Genomic DNA, 18,038 nt, shown 5'->3' on the forward strand with positions numbered 1-18,038 from the left:
TCTAAATCACTCTGTTTCTTTGTGGTAATGAGATGTGGGTGGTTCTGTTCTGCTGGAAGTTCCCAATATGCTAACGAATGAGAATAATCAGCGTTTCATTCTTTGCTGTTGCAAGAATTGATCTATTTGGCTGGGTCTTACACCTGCTATAAGGGCTTCTAGCCAGTGGGTGGCGCCATAATACCAAAGTTCTGCTTTGTTTTCTTGTCCTGAGGTTCATTGTCAGTACCCAGATGACGTCATGGGGATGGTGTGTTCCTTAAAATACACCTACTCATCCTCTATTCGAAACAAACAAACCAAACGAGCCTTTTCTGGGGGAGTCGGGGTTACGGGTTAGACACTGAAGTTAAGGATCACTGTTATTTTCTCATTTGATTTGTTTTCTAACGGTGATTATTTGTAACAATAGTTTGGAGCTTCCCTCTGCATCCCTAACAGATGAATACAACTGTCTTAGGCAAAGGAAACAAGCAGAAGTGGACATTCTTGGCATTTTAAAAAAAGTGTAGGGAGTCCTATTTTATTTTATTTTATTTTTTAAGTTTTATTGCTTTGGGTGTTCTGATTATGTTATAGTTTCTGGTTAGCCCAAGGACCTCATTTCTGTTGGGTATAAAGAACAGCTTCAGCCACATACGCCGTATCTTTTGCTGGGTAAAATGATACAGAAGTTTGTTTTTCTTCCTTATCTTGGTGTTTCCCAAGCAGCTGTGGGCTGAGATGTGAATTTTCTGTGTTCACGTTCTGTTGATTTAAGTCCAGGCTACTCGCAGTGTAAACTTCTGAATGTATGTTAAAAATACTCTTAGTATAGAAAACTCAATGCATGTTAAAATATTTTCCTCCAGTTTTCAGTGACAAGGGGCTACATGGCTAATATGTTTCTCTCAGTAAATGAGAAGGAAGAACTCTTTGGAGGAGAAGACAGGCCTGTGTTTGTCCATTTTTAAATGGGTGATCTGGCTGGATTTCCAGTGCTGAGCCTCAGATAGTCTACGTTTTCCTTTTTCACTGATTCATCTGTTGGCACCGTTTTGATATATCATCAATTAACAGAGAGTTGTCCAAAGAAACCTTTATTATTTAATCTCAGAGGACCAAACCTTTTCAATAATACCAAACTAAGATTCTCCTGCCTGTGGGTGGTTGATATCTCCAAACTGAAAATGCCTGTTTTCCACTCGTCCCAATGTTTCTTTCTGGTTTTATAATCAACAATCCGGGTAGTTTTTTTTTTAAAACAAATTTCTTTGGATAGGAGTGATTGTGAAGTTAAATGCCTTTATCTCAGGCATTTAAAATCGTGTGCGTCTTAAAGATGGGTTCCCCTGTAAAACAAAAATACACGTTTTGGGAAAACAGCGAAATAAATTCTAGAACACTGTGGCGGGGGGGGGGCATTCACAGTGGAGGTGTTTTTGTTTACATTTTTCTGGTCGGTGGCACCGCGCACGTGAGAGCACAGGTGGTTTGCAGTGTAAGTCACTGAGGAAGTGACCCGTTCGCTCTCCCGCTCTCATGGTGTCGTCAGGGCTTTGGCAGTGACGTGTGTTCGGTGATACCCTTCGCTGCACACTCCGCCCCGGCCAGGGCGCAGTGGGAAAAGACAGACACAGCCGATGCCCCCCAGGCACCTCTGGGGGCTGTGTGGCGCTTGGGTGGGCGTCTGTTTATCTGTCCAGCCCGGTGGAGCAGAGGGAAGCACAGAGGCCCTTGGGTAAGGCGCCCCCCTGTGGACGGGACTGAAAGAGTGGCTGCTTCTGAGCTCCGCTCCCAGCCGGTCCACACCCACGCGGTCCCCTCCGGGTCCTGACTCGGCCTCCTTGCCCAGCCCCGCCGGGGCATCCCTGGGCCAGGTCCCTGGTGGTCTCCCGCCCGCAGTGCCCTGCGGGTTCCTCTCCGCCTGGCCGAAGCCGCCTTGCCCAGCTCAAGATGAGCCTCGTCCTTGGAGCCTCGGAGGGCTCTGTGTCCCCACACGCTCCCTCCCGGTGCTGACCGTCCCGCAGGTCTGCGAGCCACTCACCTGTGCGGCCTGAGGGCCGGGAGCCGGCGCCAGGTGCTGCGTGGCCGGGGTCCACGATGTCGCTGTTCGATCAGAGCGCTAAACTTCAGCAGATTTTACAAGTAGAACGTGCGTTTTTTTACTTTATAGAAAGGTTTGATGTTCACTCTGAAAACGTGATGTTAAGTGAAAAAGCCAGACACAAAAGGACAACTGTTGGATGGCTTTATTGATTGGGGTCACCCCGACTCGTCCAGCTCACAGGGACAGGAAGGGGCATGGGGGTTCCCAGGGGCAGGGGGGTTTCCAGGGCGGGGGGAGGGGGGCCGGGCCTGGGGACCGACGGCGGGGGGGTGTGATACTCACGCCTCGGGGAGTGTACTTCGTGCTCCGAACTGTGCACCGCAGAGCGGTGGACACGGTGAAGGTTACATTGTGTCTGTTTTACCACCACTGGCCAGTGCGGGGCAGACTCGGTGCTCGCAGCGACGCTGTTGTCATGCGCGGTAACCGGACGGCGGAACCAGACCCCTGCCCGTCCGGAGACCCACGGACGAGCTGACCGCGGTGCGCACGTGCGCCGGGGCGAGTCCCTCGGCCACAGCGAGGAGCGAGGCGTCGGGGCGGCCGTGCTGTGGGCGAACCCTCGCAACGCCACGCCACGTGAACGAAGTCGGACACGCAGGGGCACAGATGGGATTCCACTGCCGTGGGGATGCGCGGGGACAGCAGAGCGCCGGCTGCCGGGCTCGGGGTGCGGGGAGGAGGGAGCGGGGAGGCACGCCCCGCGCGGTGGGGGTGCCCTGTCGGTCGGGGTGATGAGACCGTTCTGGAGACAGAGGTGGTGGCGGCTCAATACTGTGAATGAAAGAAATGCCACCAAATCGCTCACTTTAAATGGTTATTTTTCTGTTATGTGGCGTTCACCTCAGTAAACAAATATTGGTCTCATGACTGCGCTTGCATTATGCGTTTGGGTGGAAAGATCTGGAGGGGCGGGGGCGCGGTGTTGGCTGGCCCTAAACTTGTTACCAGTTTAATTGTATTTTGCCTGGTCCCGTACCTCCGGTTTAGGGGAGAAAGAGTTCTCCAAGTCTGTAGAGCATGTCTCCAGGAGTGTATCTTCTTCGTGTGCTATCTGGTTCGCACGTAAAAGAAATTGTGTTGTATTGTACTCTGTGTCTCCTGTGAGCATCTAAACACATTTTTTGATTCCCCACCAGACACAACTATATGGTCATCGAACTCCCGTGATAAGAATTTCCTGAATCTGATAATGGCTAAGGTCTTGTCCAGTGGTTTGTCCTCCAGAAAACTAATGTCCACTTCAAATGCAGCTGCCCGGCACCCCCTGCCAGTGACTGGAGCGGGGTAGCCCTGGTGCGTGGGCCACACTCGGGAGGAACCGTGTGGAGCCCCCTCCACGCTTCCCCTGGACGCGAAGTGTTCCGTCCAACACCTTAGCTCATCATCGGGCAGGGAACCAGGGGTCACGTGGGACTGAATGGAAGAAAGGGTGATGTTGCAAGAATAAACATGCCAGTTATCATCTGTGAAGTCCTGGACGCTATCAGGATACTCCAAACCCAGTCCCTAAATAGGAGGCTAATTACTGCACACAGCTTTCGGGTGTATGCAGAATTGAAGTCGCCCCCAGATCCATTGAGTTGGCTCTTGGCGGGAGGATGCGCCTGTCTCAAAGCCTCATTGGTTGGGGGGGGGGGAATGTGCTTATGTGTCAGCGTTGAAGGTGGGTGTTTCTGGGATGAGGGGCAGCAGCTTCCTGGGACCTTTCTCTTGGGTCAGTGAATACACCATAGTCAGTTATTTTAAATAACTTTATTCTTAAATTTAACAAGCTCTTATTAGAAATGCTTTGGTATCAATACAATAAAAATACACTGCTTCCCCCCAATGAATCATGTCAAGTAACTGGAAAAGTTAAGTGTTTGTGCTCCCCACCTTTTTTTGCAATTTTTTCCACAAATAATAACTACTGCTTATTCACATGGCTTAATATGGGTGTCATTTTTTTGGATCTCCAAAAAAAAAAAAAAAAAAAAGAAAGAACGGAAAGAAAGAAAGAAAACAAAGTATCCAGCAGAGAAAGCTGCAAACATTTCTTAGTTTCTTCTCCAGAGGATGTTTACGTAGATGGTACACCTCTCAGATAACTTTTTTCCCCAGCTTTGCCATTCTCATTCTTAAAGCTGCAAACGAAAGAAAAAAAAACAGTTATAAAAAAGCCTTAATGTTCACTCTAAATGGCCATTTCATAGAAGGCAGGAAAGTTCGGCACATACCTCGGATGAGTTTCTCCAGCAATGCAAGCATCGTTTTAGTGGCACAAAAAGACAGTAGAAATAATGAGCTATGATTAACTTAGGGCAGAGGTAGGTTCAGAACTAGAAGGAGCCTATTTCTATCAAGATTAGAAAAATTAGTAGTGTGAACAAGGCATAAATTGAGTCAATTTAGTGTTAGTGCACAATTCCCCTCGGAGCCATAGAGAAATTCCGTTCCGGCCCACGACTGTGTCTGGGGCCTATTTCTGAGCTATGCACCACTACAAACAGGCACCGACACAGACTGGGTTCACGGTTAGCTTATCTTTCAACTCCTCAAACTGGGGGCTCCATCCTTGGATAGAGAAAGACAGAAATGGAAGTTTATGTAATGAAACAATGGGAACCAGTAATTGAAGTTGGAGTACTCATAAAATGTCTTTGTCAAGGTGGAAGTGTTTTCAAATAGCAAATATCTATTTTTGAGCATGGTCTACCTCGAAGGATATACTGGCTGCGGAAACCGATTTGAAAAAATGTCGATTTGGGATTCATGGCACTCCCCTCACGTTCGGGCTTTGATAGTCGGGGCTTCCGAGTCCAGCCGCGTCTGTCACGGTCCCAGGAGCTGAGGAGCTTGCAAGGCACCGATTGCTACATTCCGACTGCAAAGCTTTGTTTCATGAGAATAAAAGAGGGAAGGCGTGTTCTCTCATGTCTCAGCCATGTGCCATCCATTGTCTGCTAACAAACGACATGACGGTATCTCCCAGAACGTCTTGTCCAGGAACAGGACAGGGAACGAGGGTCCAACACTGGAAGGGGACAACGATCATTTTTCTTGTCGCTCTACTGACACGCGATGTTTTCATCCAAGTGAAAAAAAAAAGTCACATTCCCCTTGGGACTCGAAGGGGCACGGTCACTTCCGGTGGGCGGGGTCAAGGGCATCCGTTGAGTTTAGGGTCAGACCAGGAGCGTGCTCTCTGTTTTTGGGGGGTGCTGGGTGCGGACGGCTGCGAACCCCATCCTTCCACGACGGGAGGGAAACTGAGAGCTGGGTGTACCTCTATCCCGCCCAGAGCAAAGAAGAGAGCCGGGGTGCAGAGTTTCATCTTCAAGGACCTTCTCAAGGGTTTCTACCGCACCATGCGAGCGTTGCTTTAGCAGCACAGAAAGACGGTAGAAATAGAGCTACACTTAGCGAGGGGCCGAAGCAGGTGGAGCACGAGAGGGAACCTATCTCTGTAAAGATGCAAAAAATGAGTATCGCAGACACAGCGCGGCATTCAATGACTTTCTTCAAGGGCATCTTGGGCAGGTGCGTTCTTGGGAGTGGGGCAACCCAGTCCCCACTCTCTCTGTCCCCTTCCTTCAGGGGACAGTGAACTCCAGCTCCTCGAGTGTGCCGTTTCCTGTCCCAGTGCCTGCGGAAATCGGTGGTGTGAGTATCAAGTGCAGGCGTGGGGCCAGAGCAATGGGAAGGCTCCAGGGGCCACACCTGCAAACCTCGGCTGTGGGCTCCCCGTTTCGCTTCTTCTCCTTCCTGCTCTTCTCTGCTCTTCACCCGCCCTCCCCACGGCAGGCAGACTCCTGGTCCGGCTGCTGGAACTCGGGGGAGGAAAGCGTGCCCCTCCCCCTCCCTCTCAGCATCTCCTAGGGCTGCCAAGGTGGGCAACATTGGCACTGAGAGCCTGGGAAGCCCCTGGAGCTGAGGGTCCCTGCCTCTCCCTCCTGACATGTCATTGGCGCCTCGAAGAGGGGGAGCGGAGCAGAAGGAGCACCAGGGTAAGTGGGCGAGGGTGCGGAGGAGGCCCACCCTCTGGTTGGGGGCGGGGCGGGCCAAAGAGAAGTCCCAGTAAAAGCCTGCAGGGGGCGCTCGAGGTGGGGAGTGCTGGCTTTGAACTGTCCCCCGATCACGGCTCTTCCTGTTTCCATCAGCAGGTAGACACGGCGTTGCCTCAATGTCCTTGCCGTGGCGAGCCCTGTTCAAAGTTTTGCCTGAAAAATATTACCTGTAGGTTCTCGAGCCTCCACCTTTCCCATCTTTCTCCCTCTTTCACGCTCTTTGCCAAGTTAAGAACTGCCGCTAGCTAAAGCTTTCATAACAGCATTTACACTCACAGAAAACCAGTTCTGAACTACTGCACCTTCCAGAAGTATTTGTATTTAGCAGGGGACCCATTCCATAAATAAAGGAACTGACTGAAGTGGTGGATTTTTAAGTACTGACAATAGCATTTTGGGGGGCTGGAGGGGAGCAGCTGGCTCTACTTGGTGCTTGTGAAATCAAGGTGCAGAGGTGGCTGCATGTCCCCATCCACGGGTGTTCCCCCGAGGGCACGTGCCAATAGGAGGGACTTACTTAACAACCCGCTGCACACGTATTATCAGCTCTGCGATCCGCGCATGGAACTAGAGAACGGCGGTGCACAACAGCCTCAGGAGGGCAGGGAAGGCATTTGGAGCTTTCTGTTTATGAGATGCTCTGTGTGATAGCATGGAACCTTGCATTGTTACTTTGTCTGGAAGGCGTCTTCCTGTTTTCACTATTTCCATTCGGCGGCATAATTAGTGTTTTCTGGAAACGCTGTTACTCACTTCCTGTCTTTTTCTATGAGGTCAGCGTGTTGACCCGGTGGGGGTGAGGGGACCAGGGTGTGTGCAGCAGGAGCTGCCGCCCAAGTTCACCATTGGGAGGTTTTGGGGTGGGGTGCTGTCACCGCTCTCGACCTCACACAGTGCGCTCCCCTAAGTCTTCTGAATTTAAGGCGTGAAGTTTGCTGAGCAAACAGAGCTCATTCTCAGAGCAGAAGGGGACGTTTCGTCTTAGCAGGTTCCTTGGAGGGGACACACCATTCAACTCGGTGTCGGAAGGTGATGTAAGTGTCGGCTCACCCGGAGGCTAGAAATTCTTCCGATAACTAAGTTCATGATCGGTAAGCCTCATTTAACTCCGTAAAAGATGGGAATGGATCCATTTGATTGTAGTTTCGGCGAACAGAGACCAGGTTTCTTGGGTGCAGAGGGGGGCACCTTCCGGATCGGTACCGGAGCAGCACACGTCTGCAGAATTGTCGAGTTCTGCTTGCCCGCCTCGCTGGGACGCAAGGTGTTGCTTTTCAGTGAGAATTCCTCTGTTAGAGACATTTAAAGTGACTGTCCCTTTCATGTTGCCTGGATGTCTGGGTAGCCTATGTCTTAAGAGTACACCTTTTACAGCTGATAGGTCAGAGTCTTACTTAGTCTTTATCAATAATGAGTGGAATGCACTATTCTGGTACTAACAAGGACTCCAAAATGGAAGAATGATCACTTTTGTAGAAAAAAGTGTTATTGTCCATTCAATGCTAAGAAAGATAGATAGCTATAAAACTTTATAGAGCATGAGAAATGCCAATATATAGAAAATATAAATGTGCTGAGTTCGGGAAGACTATGCAAAATAAAATGTTATCGATAGTGTTCGATAGGTAAATTGACATTCTATTTTAAAATATAGAAAAGTAAAGGAAATAATAAAACTAGGCAAGTAGAGAAAAACAAGATATAGCCAAGTAACAAAATATTACACCGAAAATAAGATTTGTGTCATGTTCTTTCTTGCAAAAGTAAGGCCATTTGTTAGCGTATGTAGGAAGTTTAAGTCACAGAGAGGCCGGCATCCAGTTCTGGAGGGAAAAGATACGATACTTATGACCCAACTTATTAGCAATCCACATATTTCCCGACACAGCACGTCACTATGTTAGAAGACGAATGCCATGCTGCTAATGTCAGTCAATGCAATACCCAAATAAGGCAACCGTTAAAAAACTAGTTTTTCCTTATGGTTTGAATTGACTGACTCACTCACAGCGGCAACGGAACCAGCGTTAAGGACAAATCTCAGTGTGGGTTAGTCTACAGGGCGGTCAGAGAAGCTGAGAGCAGGCGGGCTGGCCGACACCCCAAAGGCAAGACGGTCACATGACGCGACAGCAGCGGCAAGCCTTGTCGTTTTTATTACCTGTCAGGGACGGGTCCTCGGTTCCGTCCCCCGCGCCCTGGACGGCCGGCGGAGACCGGTGCGCGGGGCTGCCCAGGCTTTCTTCCTGCTCTTGCCGGGAGATGGAGTTTTTGTGCGGAGGTGGATGGTGCGCGTCCTCACGGGGGTTGGCTTCTGCTCTCTTTCTAGGGAGCGGCGTCGGTTTGGCGGGCTGCTCGCCCTGGCTGTGGGGGGCGGCGGGGCGGGGGGGTGGCTTCTCCTCCTCTCCCTCCCCCTCCTCCTCCTCGTCAATCACAACCAGCTCCGCGTGGATGACCCCGTCGTACCCCGTCAGGAGCCTCTTTTCTTCCTCCTCGTCCTCTGCCTGCTGGTACCCCATGAAAATCATCGTCACGGGCTCTGCCCCATCCATGTCCGCAGGCAGGGAATGGACGATATTGTATCTGACGTCTTCCTCGTACCCCTGGCAAGCTGGCGAGGGGCCCTGGCGTTCCCACTCCCCAGCCGGGGCTTCTCTGGGACTCAGTCTCGCCTTCGGAGCAGGTGCGCCCCCGTCCTGCATCCCGTCCGACTCTTCCCAGGGGGTCGCCAGCCTCTTCTGGAGAGGGTGGGGGGGCGTCTCCTGGCCGCGCTGAGACATGGACCGGGGGTGAGGGACTGGCCGAGCGGGGCCGGCGTGGTGCCAGCCCGGGCCTCCGTCCTCCGCGGCGAGGCCGTTGTCCGCGCGGGGCAGGGGCGCGCCCCTCTCGTTCCCCAGTCCGTTCACTTTCGTCTTGACCCTGTCTTGGAAGTTTGGTCCGGGGGCTGCTTGCTCTCGCTGCGGAGTCGTGGGCCTGCAGAAGGGGTTGGCGAAGACGGGCTCGTGGTACTCGGTCGGGGATCTGGAGCTCCTCTCCGAGGCCTGTCTCAAGAGCTCCTCCACCTCCACGGGCGCCAGGCCGGCGGTGCCGTTGACCGCGGCCTGGGGGCCGGCGCCCACCGCGTACACCGACTTCCGCCCGTCGTCGTACACCTTGACTCCCGCGCCTCGGAAGTCGTCGGACGGCAGGGGGATGGACGACAGGACCGTGCTTTCTCCGGTCTTCAGGTCCTTTTTGACTTTGATCTCCATGGCGTACAAAGCTGTTGGGAGACACATTTGATCTTTGATTTCAGTTAACGTTTACTCTTGTGAACTAGCCTGTTTTCACAGGGTTTGTTTTTAAAAGTACTTTAAAAAGATGTTATTTATTTATTTTTAGAGAGGGGGAAAGGAGGGAGAAAGAGGGAAACATTCATGTGTGGTTTTTTTTCTCTCGAGCGCCCCCTATTGGGGACCTGGCCAGCAACCCAGGCATGTGCCCTGACTGGGAATTGAACCGGTGACCCTTTGGTTCGCAGGCTGGTGCTCATCCATTAAGCCATACCAGCCAGGGCTCTTTTTTAAATATTAAGTTCCCTTTGATGGTTTTCATGGGAGAGGTCTAGTTTTTAATTTCTGATTCTATTCGTGAGCTATGTAGTGAGCAGTACTGCAGTGATGTGGGTGTTTAGGTCAGGATGTCTGAAATCAGAGGGAAATGGGGAGGACTGGAGAAGAGAAGCGGATGGTTTCACTGCAGACCCAAAGATATGTTCTCTGTCATGAATAAACCCAACGAGACAGATTTCCACTCTTTTACGTGACTCGGCGGGAGGAATTTGACCTTCTCTTTGGTTAGGGCGGCGTGTGCCTCACCGCTGGTAAAGGTCTAGCACTGGGCACACGTTTTATTAAGTTGCCCCCTCGCTGCGCAGGTGAAACCACAGAGGAGAGTTCCTCTGTTTTCACGGCACGGAGGTTGTCCCTGCCTCTGCTGCTGGCTCATACACCTCCGGGGAGTTTGCAGACCGGACCACCGCTTACCCTGGAGGCTCAGGGTGTCACAGCAAGTTGCTGATATTGGTCAGTGGTAGAGTCTGAATTTGAGAACCTGCCTTTGGAGACGGATTACCCAGGTACCTTTTCTATCTTGTTCATCATCTTCTATTCCATCGTTTCTTTCTTTCCTCAGTCTGGAAGGTACGTAGGACTTCGGAAGGTCGGGGATGTTAGCATAGATGTCTTCAATCGACTCTGTAAAATTAATACTCATTCAGAAGACATCTAGGATATATGTATAACAATGGAAAAATTTCAGTGGGCTTATCAAAAATACTATGTCACTAGACATAGAGTAGAATGCTCAAAAACATACCTCTGGTCGTTTCTTCCTTTTCCACTTTCACAGACTATAAGAAAAAAGAATTCTTTACGTTAATACAGTTGAAAACATAGATTCTAAATGTGGCTCTACTTTGAAGAATTATGTACTATGCGTGGACTCACTTCGAGGGGAAATCATGATTTTGAGATTGGCCACTGCTCACCCTTATTATGTCTTCTGTCGTCCTCTCAATCGATTTCAGTTTCTTTAAAATTGCCTCTTCATTAGTGGAGATTTGCAGTTCAGCCTTTTCAAGATCTTGGATCTCTCCCTCAAGTCTGACAACAGAAAGAGACACTTTTTTATTGCTTAAGGCAATGCGCATGTCAGAGTTCTCAGATATATCTTCCCTTTGTCTGAACTTCCCTTGGAATATCGCCCGTGAGTGTTCCTGCGCCTTCTGGGGCTGCAGCGCCACACCACACCTCACACCGAGTGCACAGAAGGTGCCCAGCGCCTGACTTTGATTTAACAATTTTCTATTCAAGTTAAAAAAAAATTTAGGGGGTAAAAGGAATTCTTGGGAGAAGTATTTGACCCCTGCCCCATTTTCTTCACTGCGATGCCTCCTGTTCCTTCCAAATGAAACCGAGAAATTTCTTTTATAGAGAGACGTACATTTAAAGTTGAACCCATAAGAATGGTGCATCTGTAGTTCACCAACATTCCCTACCCAAGTCTCCATGTAAACCATTCAGGAAAATCGAGATAATTTTTTCTAGCCAATCAAACATCTTAGTTATTATACTTGACTTAACAGTCGCAGCTATTTAACACCTAAAGACCCTGCATGTCCTCACACCGAGAACGACACTTGGTTTTAGATGCACAGCTTCCAACGCGTGGTGCCGCGTGACAGCGAGTGGGGCGAAGAGACGAGCCGTGAGTGGACAGACTCTCGGACGGTGGCCTCAGCTGCTGTTGCTGACAAAAAAAATAAATGCTGGGGGAGATGGGCCCACGTGACCCAGGAAAGGGTAAGGGAACCTACTGGGACACAGAGACACAGACGTCTGAAATGGGACCGTCCCAAACATCCCGAGTGGGTCTCCTGACCAGTGCACAGCTGCATCAGTGCCAGATTCAAGCTCACTGCCGGGTGCGGCATCGTGACAGGCGTCCCGTGTAAAGACCTACAGACGCCGGCACCTGTGTCCGTAGCCAGGCCGGCCCCCAGCAGCTGTGACACCCTCGGCGTTTCTGGGCCAAACGCTCGTAAGCTCTCCAGCCGGCTGCCCGGGAGGACGGCCGACGAGAGGCGGCAGCTGGGCCTGGAGGCGACAGCTGTGCTCATGAGTGTCGGCAAAGGGGTTTGTTGGTTTTCTTGGCTTCCTTCTTGGAGACGCTCACGGACCTGGCACAGCTCGAAGGCCCTGTGTGGTTGTCACACCACCCACGTCCCTGGATTCTCACTCTCGACGATTCTCCCGCCTGTTGCTCCGGTTTCCAAGTTCTGACTGCGGCCACCGCTGGTCCCTGGCGGGTGCCCGTTCCCAGGGGAGGAGGTTTTCCTCCTGCAAATATCAAGCAGCACCCCTGGCTTCTGAGGAGCTGCCGAGGTGTGACTGCCATTCTATTAAAATCCCTTGTATCCATGGCGACGCATCAACAACAGAGCTGTGGGAACATGTGTTGGCTGCTAGAGTGGAAAGTTCTTTGGCCTGAGTGACAAATCCGGATTATTCTGTTTCTGCCCCTGGCTCTTCGGGAGAGCCGGTGCCTGGAGCCTCCCCGCCTCTCGCTTTCGCAGGGTGCGCAGAGAGCGTACAGGGCCTGCCTTACTCTACTCAGAAAGTCGGTGAAGCCAAGGAGACGTGACGTGCGTGAACGCACGCGGAGTGTGGTCGACGTCGGATGTGAGTGTCGTCACGGGGTCGGCGCTGAAGGTTTTCTGCGGCACCCTGTGTCTCCCTCCCCGCGTGCCGGAGACCGTGTCCCGCAGAACCCCTGGGTGGAACGCAAGGAAGGTCAAGTCGTTGCTGCCAGCAGCTCCCGCGCCTCAGGCTCCAGCGGTAGAACCCGGTGGACCCGGGTTTGAATCCCAGTCCGTCTGCCACTTTCCTAGGGGACCCCAGACAGGTCACCAGCGCTCGCTGAGCCTCATTGTCCTCATTCGCTCATTCGTTCGTTCACTCACAAATTTCGGCATCGCCTCTGCACCCGGCGCTGTCCACGTGTGGGGGACCCGGCGGAGCACAGGGCGTTTCCCTCCCGGCGGGGGGGACAACCTTCCCTGGGAGGGGCCGGATGCGAGTGCCGTCGGCTTTGCAAGCTGTGTTCGGTTTCTGTTGCATATGTAGTCTTCTTTTTTAATTTTTCCCTTTTATAACCTTTTCCTCACATAAACACCAGTTTTAGCTCACGGCTGTCCAAAAACAGGCCAGGGCGAGGTTCGACCCTGGGCTAGAGTTTGCCAGCTCTCCTGCAAATGTGTGTGTACGTCTACAAAAACATACATTCAATAAACAAATGAGTGTCTACACGTACGCCTGCACTGGATTACGAAGAAACATACTTCCATGAAGAAAGTAGAATGAGACCACAACAGAAGATGGAGGGGCGGGGGGAAGACAGCGGCTGGGGAGGGGCGCTGACTTGCACAGCGTGGTCCCGAGCGTCTCTCCGGTAAAGTGTCCCTGCAGCAGAGGCCTGAAGGGAATGAGGGGGCCTCGGCGGGTTTTGGGGGGGCTGCTTCAGAGGCGGGGGAGGTGAACACAAAGACTGGTGGGGTGAAGTGGCGTCAGAGCCTGGCGGTGGCCGCAGGGTCGCTGGCCTCGGGCGCCGGAAGGCCTTCGGGGAGCAGAGGAGGGAGTCACGTGCCGTGACTTGCAGCGTAAGCAGTGACGGACGTGGGCTGCTGCCCCGAAAGTGGACAAGCCTGGGGGTCGGCCGTGCTCATCCAGAAGGAGGTGGCTTGATCCGGGGCGGTTGCCAGTAGCAGGGCGAGAAGGGGTTGGATTCTGGAGATGTTTCAGAGGGAGAGCGGCTAGGGTTTGCTGATAGATTTTACATATGAGGTGGGAGACAACGCGGTGTCAAAGGTGATTCCAGTGACCGTGACCTGACTAACTGGACAACTGCAACCACAGTCGGCTGGACAGGAATCTGGGAGAGAAGAGAGGAGGTCGGAGGTGGGTGCCTTAACTTTGGATCAATCAGGTAGTGACATGGGGAAGAGATCTGGGTCTAGCAGTCGGAGCTCAGAGAGGTCTGGGTTGGAAGACATGAATTGGGACTTGGTATTTTTCTCCACAGATGTGGGTAAGATTTCCGAGAAAGCCAGGGACTCCTAGAACTGAGTCCTGGGCCACCTAAACATTGGGAAGTCTGGGCGTTGCTCACTACTCCCCGGGTTGAATACGGAAGAGAATAGCAGGCCCCGGGCTAGTACCAGCGTCCTCCTGTCTCCGCCCCTTTCGGTCCTGGGGCCCCGGGACGGGCGGGGCTCTCCGTCAGGGGACTCGGCGGATGCGCTGGGGTCTGCTGTTCTTTCCCTCTGCAGAGGAGCCCATGCGTGATGGAATATCACGCATATGCACACGTACATATTCATTTATATGGGTATACTTACACATTTAGTTTTAGATCTATGTACATGGGAACTTTTGGGGGAGGTTGTAGGAGCATCATTCTCTGACCTTCACCTTTTCGCCTCTCTGCCGACGGGTTAGGATTTCACAGTTGCTGCCGCCCCATCGTCAGAAGGTGATACCTTTCCAAGTGGCCACTGAGCTCCTGGAAATGCTGACTCAGTGTGGCGAGAACCAGGTGGCGAAGAGAAATATCCTCCCCACAGCCTCCGGGCTGTGCGGCGGGGCCCCACGGATGAGTGGGTCCCTCCTCTCACCGTCTGAGAGATGCGTGGCAGGCGCCAGGTGCCAAGTTAGACAAGCAGAGAACGTGAAAAAGGGTTTGTAATGCTCCCCATTATTGAAATCTTTCTCCTTGCCCATTTGCCGGGGAAATGGAGGGTTATTTTCCAGAGTTCCCCGGGTGAAAGCAGGTGGCTTTCATTTCGAGTACCGGTCTGCTAATGACCTCCCTTCGTCACCACGAGATAATGTCCCCTACCAATTGCTGACACGCAATTTCTCTGCTTTAGAAAAAGCACAGAACGTACATGCTGGATGCGCCAAGGAGGGGGTTATTTCGGTCGGCCATTTTTTTGCTGCTAAGGGTCCATGTATCTCTTTCTGTTTTTGGTGGAGTTAACAGAAGAGGAAAACCACCGGATGGAGTTTGCCGTTAGGGGCCAAACAGAGTGGAACTCAGGAGGAAAAAAAAAATCAACAGTTTGCGTCCTGTTTCACAGCACCCCTTGGTAGCAATTATAACAACACGCAGCATGGATGGAGCGTTCACACCGTGGCAGGCGCTGGCCTAACGAGCCCTCGCCACATGCCCCGCGGGTCCTGCCATCAGCTCTGATTGACAGACGGGCGGGCTGGACGGAGAGGCCCCCGGCCTGGCGGCCGCGCACCTGCGGCCGGACGGAGCCGGAAACCAGGTCTCTGCGTTCGGAGCCGGAGCTCCTAGCTCCTTCCTAATTAGCCGCCGTGGGAGCCAGACTCCTGGAGATGGATCCTTACGCACACGGACACAGCATTCTTCCCGCTCAGCGGTAGAAAAGGACGTCTCACTTTTTATGATAATAAAGGAGGTGAGGATGGAAGTGCTCGCACCCGTGTGGAAAGGTGCGGACTCAGCACGTGCAGAAGGGGCATTTCTGCCCCGACCTCCGTCAGGGGGTTCGGTTGGACGAGGGATGTCCCTGCTCGGGTAGACCGTTCAGTTGGACCGGGGCCGAAGTCCCCCCGTTGCCCGTCTCTTCTCTGGCGGCTTGAGTCTGGTTTCCGATCAGCATTTCAGAACAGTCTCCTTCCAAGAGCAGCTGGTGGGGTGGGGGGAGGGGGGTTCCCTGAGCGAGAGCCACTTCACAGGGAGACCTTCTTTGCTTGGACGCAGGACTGGTGTTCGGAGGAAGAAGCTGCAGGAATTAGGCGGAAAGCCGGCCGATGGAGTCTGCTGGTAATAGTGCAGTTTGGGTGTGATTACCAGCGCTGTGTCAGCCGTGCCGTTTATGGCCGGCCTCACGACGCACTTTGAAGGGACTGAGGAGTCGCTGCCTCTCGGGAGCCCCGGCGCCCTCATTACGACCCGGGGCTCCACCCAAAGAGGGGCCGGTGGCGCTTCTCTGGGGCGGCCTGGGTCAGCAGGGGTGGGACCCAGGCTGTGCGCTGAGACCAGCCGACGGGACACGGAGAGGACACCCCCAGCCCTCCTGCACCCCCCGAGCCTGACAAAGGGCGCCCCAGGGTCTCTGGGACTCATGGGCCCTCAGAAGGTGTTTGCCTCCAGCGGGGGCCGAATTCCGCCTGGAGCGGCGGGCAGTGGTGACCCTCGGCCCTTCCTCTGGGCTGGAGAGTTCCTGTCCTTTCTCCCCCACTGAGTCTTGGGAGGTCCGGAAGTGGCTGGTGGTTCACCTCTATTTCGTGATGGTTTGTGTGCAAAGGTCCACTTTTCCCCTCCCCCTCTACCCACGGAGACAGAAGGGAAGCCCACCTCCACGTACCGTGTTTTTTGGGCTATAAGACACACCTCCCCCACCCCCCGAAAACTTGGGAGGAAGAATGGTTGTTAATGCTGCTGTTGAGTTCTGTTTACATTCACGTTAGTGAAATATTATTTATGTTATTAAACACCACATTTTTTGCTTCAAAAAAATTTTTTTCCCTATTTTCCCCCTCTAAAACCTCGGCGCGTCTTATGGTCCGAAAGCACGGTGACACATGTGGCTTAGTGATGGAACCCCTCTCATCTGGGGACTAATCATAGGGTTCACAGAGGGTTTTCTTGAGGACGTAAATGAGGTCATGTCTCTGAACCGCTCCTCAGTGATGACTGGCTGCCTCTGCCCTTCCTCGCCTGCTGGGGAGGAGGAGGAACCGGGGGGGGGGTGGGCAGGCTGGGGGTCTGCTCCTCGGTTTCAATGTCCGTGAGGTTGGACCAAGCAGGTTGCTCACGGAGCCTCAGGGACAGCCTGTCCCGGCAAACCCTGTTCTAGGCGGAAAACCAAAGCTGCGCTCCAGCCTTATCCGGATTTGTAATGGCGTTTATGGGGATGGTGTTTATTTAGTCAACGTTATCCATGTAATAAATGAAGGAGTATGCGAGTGTTTGACAGCCTGCCGATACTCCCGCCCTCGCCCCGTTCCTCCTGCCCTTTTCAGCTGAGAACTCCTTGGGTTTTACGTGTCTCCCGCCCACAGGCTACATTTCCCAGCCCTCCTCGCCCCCCCCCCGGGCATTTAAATGGTGCCACGCGTTAAATCCTGGCCAGCGGGATACTAGCAGAAGTGACCTCTGCCACTCTCAGGCCATATCCCTGAAATGGAGCTGTCTGTCCTCCGCTTATCGCCCCTCCCTGCGCTGGAACGCGGAGGTGGAGGTGGGGAGCCGCCGCGAGCCACGGCCAAGGGCAGCCCTTCGGGGCGAGCGAAGAGCAGAGCCGAAAACAGCAGAACAGACGGCAAAACCACGGCTCTCAAGCACCCCAGGTGCCGCTGCCACGGGCGTGCCCTCGAATGACCCCCGGCCAGCACTGTTCACGCGTGCGACAGAGGTGAACCCTCGTCACCCCGGGGAGAGCTCAGCGATTCTGGACTCAAAGCCAGCTTGCTAACGACTGCACAGCCTTCCGGGGACGAGTCCCAGTGTGACCGACCTTATGAACTTTCTCATCATTTTTTTCCCCCCGCTGGTTGGCAGAATTAATTACTCCCTGGTTTCTTGGGTGTTGGGTAGTTAGCCAGGAAAAACAGAACAATAAATCAGTCTTTGCTCCTGGTGGTTAAGGAAGTTCCATGTTTCTAAATGATCTGTCAGATGCAGCGCGGTGGTGTTGACATTGGCTGGTTAATACGGACTGGCCCGAGTCTGCAGTGAGAGCAAGCTGTGGGTCAGAGGTCACAGAGCTGTCCCTTTAAACGGTGGCTCTGGAGTCCCCGAGGGCGCCATTCCGCACACGCCAGCAGCTGAGGTCTTTCCTCGGGCTGTCCCGCCAGAAGCGTGCTGGTCCCGCGTCACGGGCACGTAGGTTATTGCGAATGAGCCTCAGGCAAACGTATTTTATCTTCAGAGGTCATTCGGCTGAAGGTAACGGCACACTGTATTTCCTCAATAAAATCGAGAGTGTGTCCCCTAGTAGAATGTAGGCTGTTTGCTTTGCCTTTTTATTTTTCAACAGGGGCCCCCTAAACTTCACCAAACATTTAACAGATGTTTAGGAAGCACTCGCTACACGTCAGGCACCTGTGATTCACCGACCGAAATAAAAGCGAATCAGAACGGACGAAGCATGCCTCTCTGCACCCAGGAAGGGCAAGGACTGTCTCACCACCAGCCGAGGCCACGAGGCATGCGCATAACCACGAGGAGGCGCGGACCCACCGGCGCGGAGGGTCGCCTGCCGCCGTGAGCATGCGCGAGAGTGCAAGGGCCCTGGGCGCCCGGCAAGCGGGGGGCTGGCCCCACGC

The 18,038-nt window shown here is 53.1% G+C and overlaps 1 protein-coding gene across 1 annotated transcript in view; it reads right to left on the minus strand.

Annotated features, from left to right (window-relative positions):
• Positions 1–3,829: 3,829 nt before the first annotated feature.
• PALMD (palmdelphin) overlaps positions 3,830–18,038 on the minus strand; it is a 45,851-nt gene continuing 31,642 nt past the window's right edge. Inside the window, exons 4-8 of the mRNA XM_045816699.1 lie at positions 10,667–10,781; positions 10,495–10,528; positions 10,260–10,373; positions 8,300–9,400; positions 3,830–4,215 (exon numbers count right to left, since the gene is read on the minus strand). Of these exons, the coding sequence (XP_045672655.1) occupies positions 4,172–4,215; positions 8,300–9,400; positions 10,260–10,373; positions 10,495–10,528; positions 10,667–10,781 (1,408 nt within the window). The 3' untranslated portion in view covers positions 3,830–4,171. The remainder of the gene's footprint in view (positions 4,216–8,299; positions 9,401–10,259; positions 10,374–10,494; positions 10,529–10,666; positions 10,782–18,038) is intronic.

The sequence above is a fragment of the Phyllostomus hastatus genome, unplaced genomic scaffold (assembly GCF_019186645.2).
Source record: "Phyllostomus hastatus isolate PE091 unplaced genomic scaffold, TTU_PhHast_1.1 phas_scaffold_216, whole genome shotgun sequence".
Taxonomy (NCBI): Eukaryota; Metazoa; Chordata; class Mammalia; order Chiroptera; family Phyllostomidae; genus Phyllostomus; species Phyllostomus hastatus.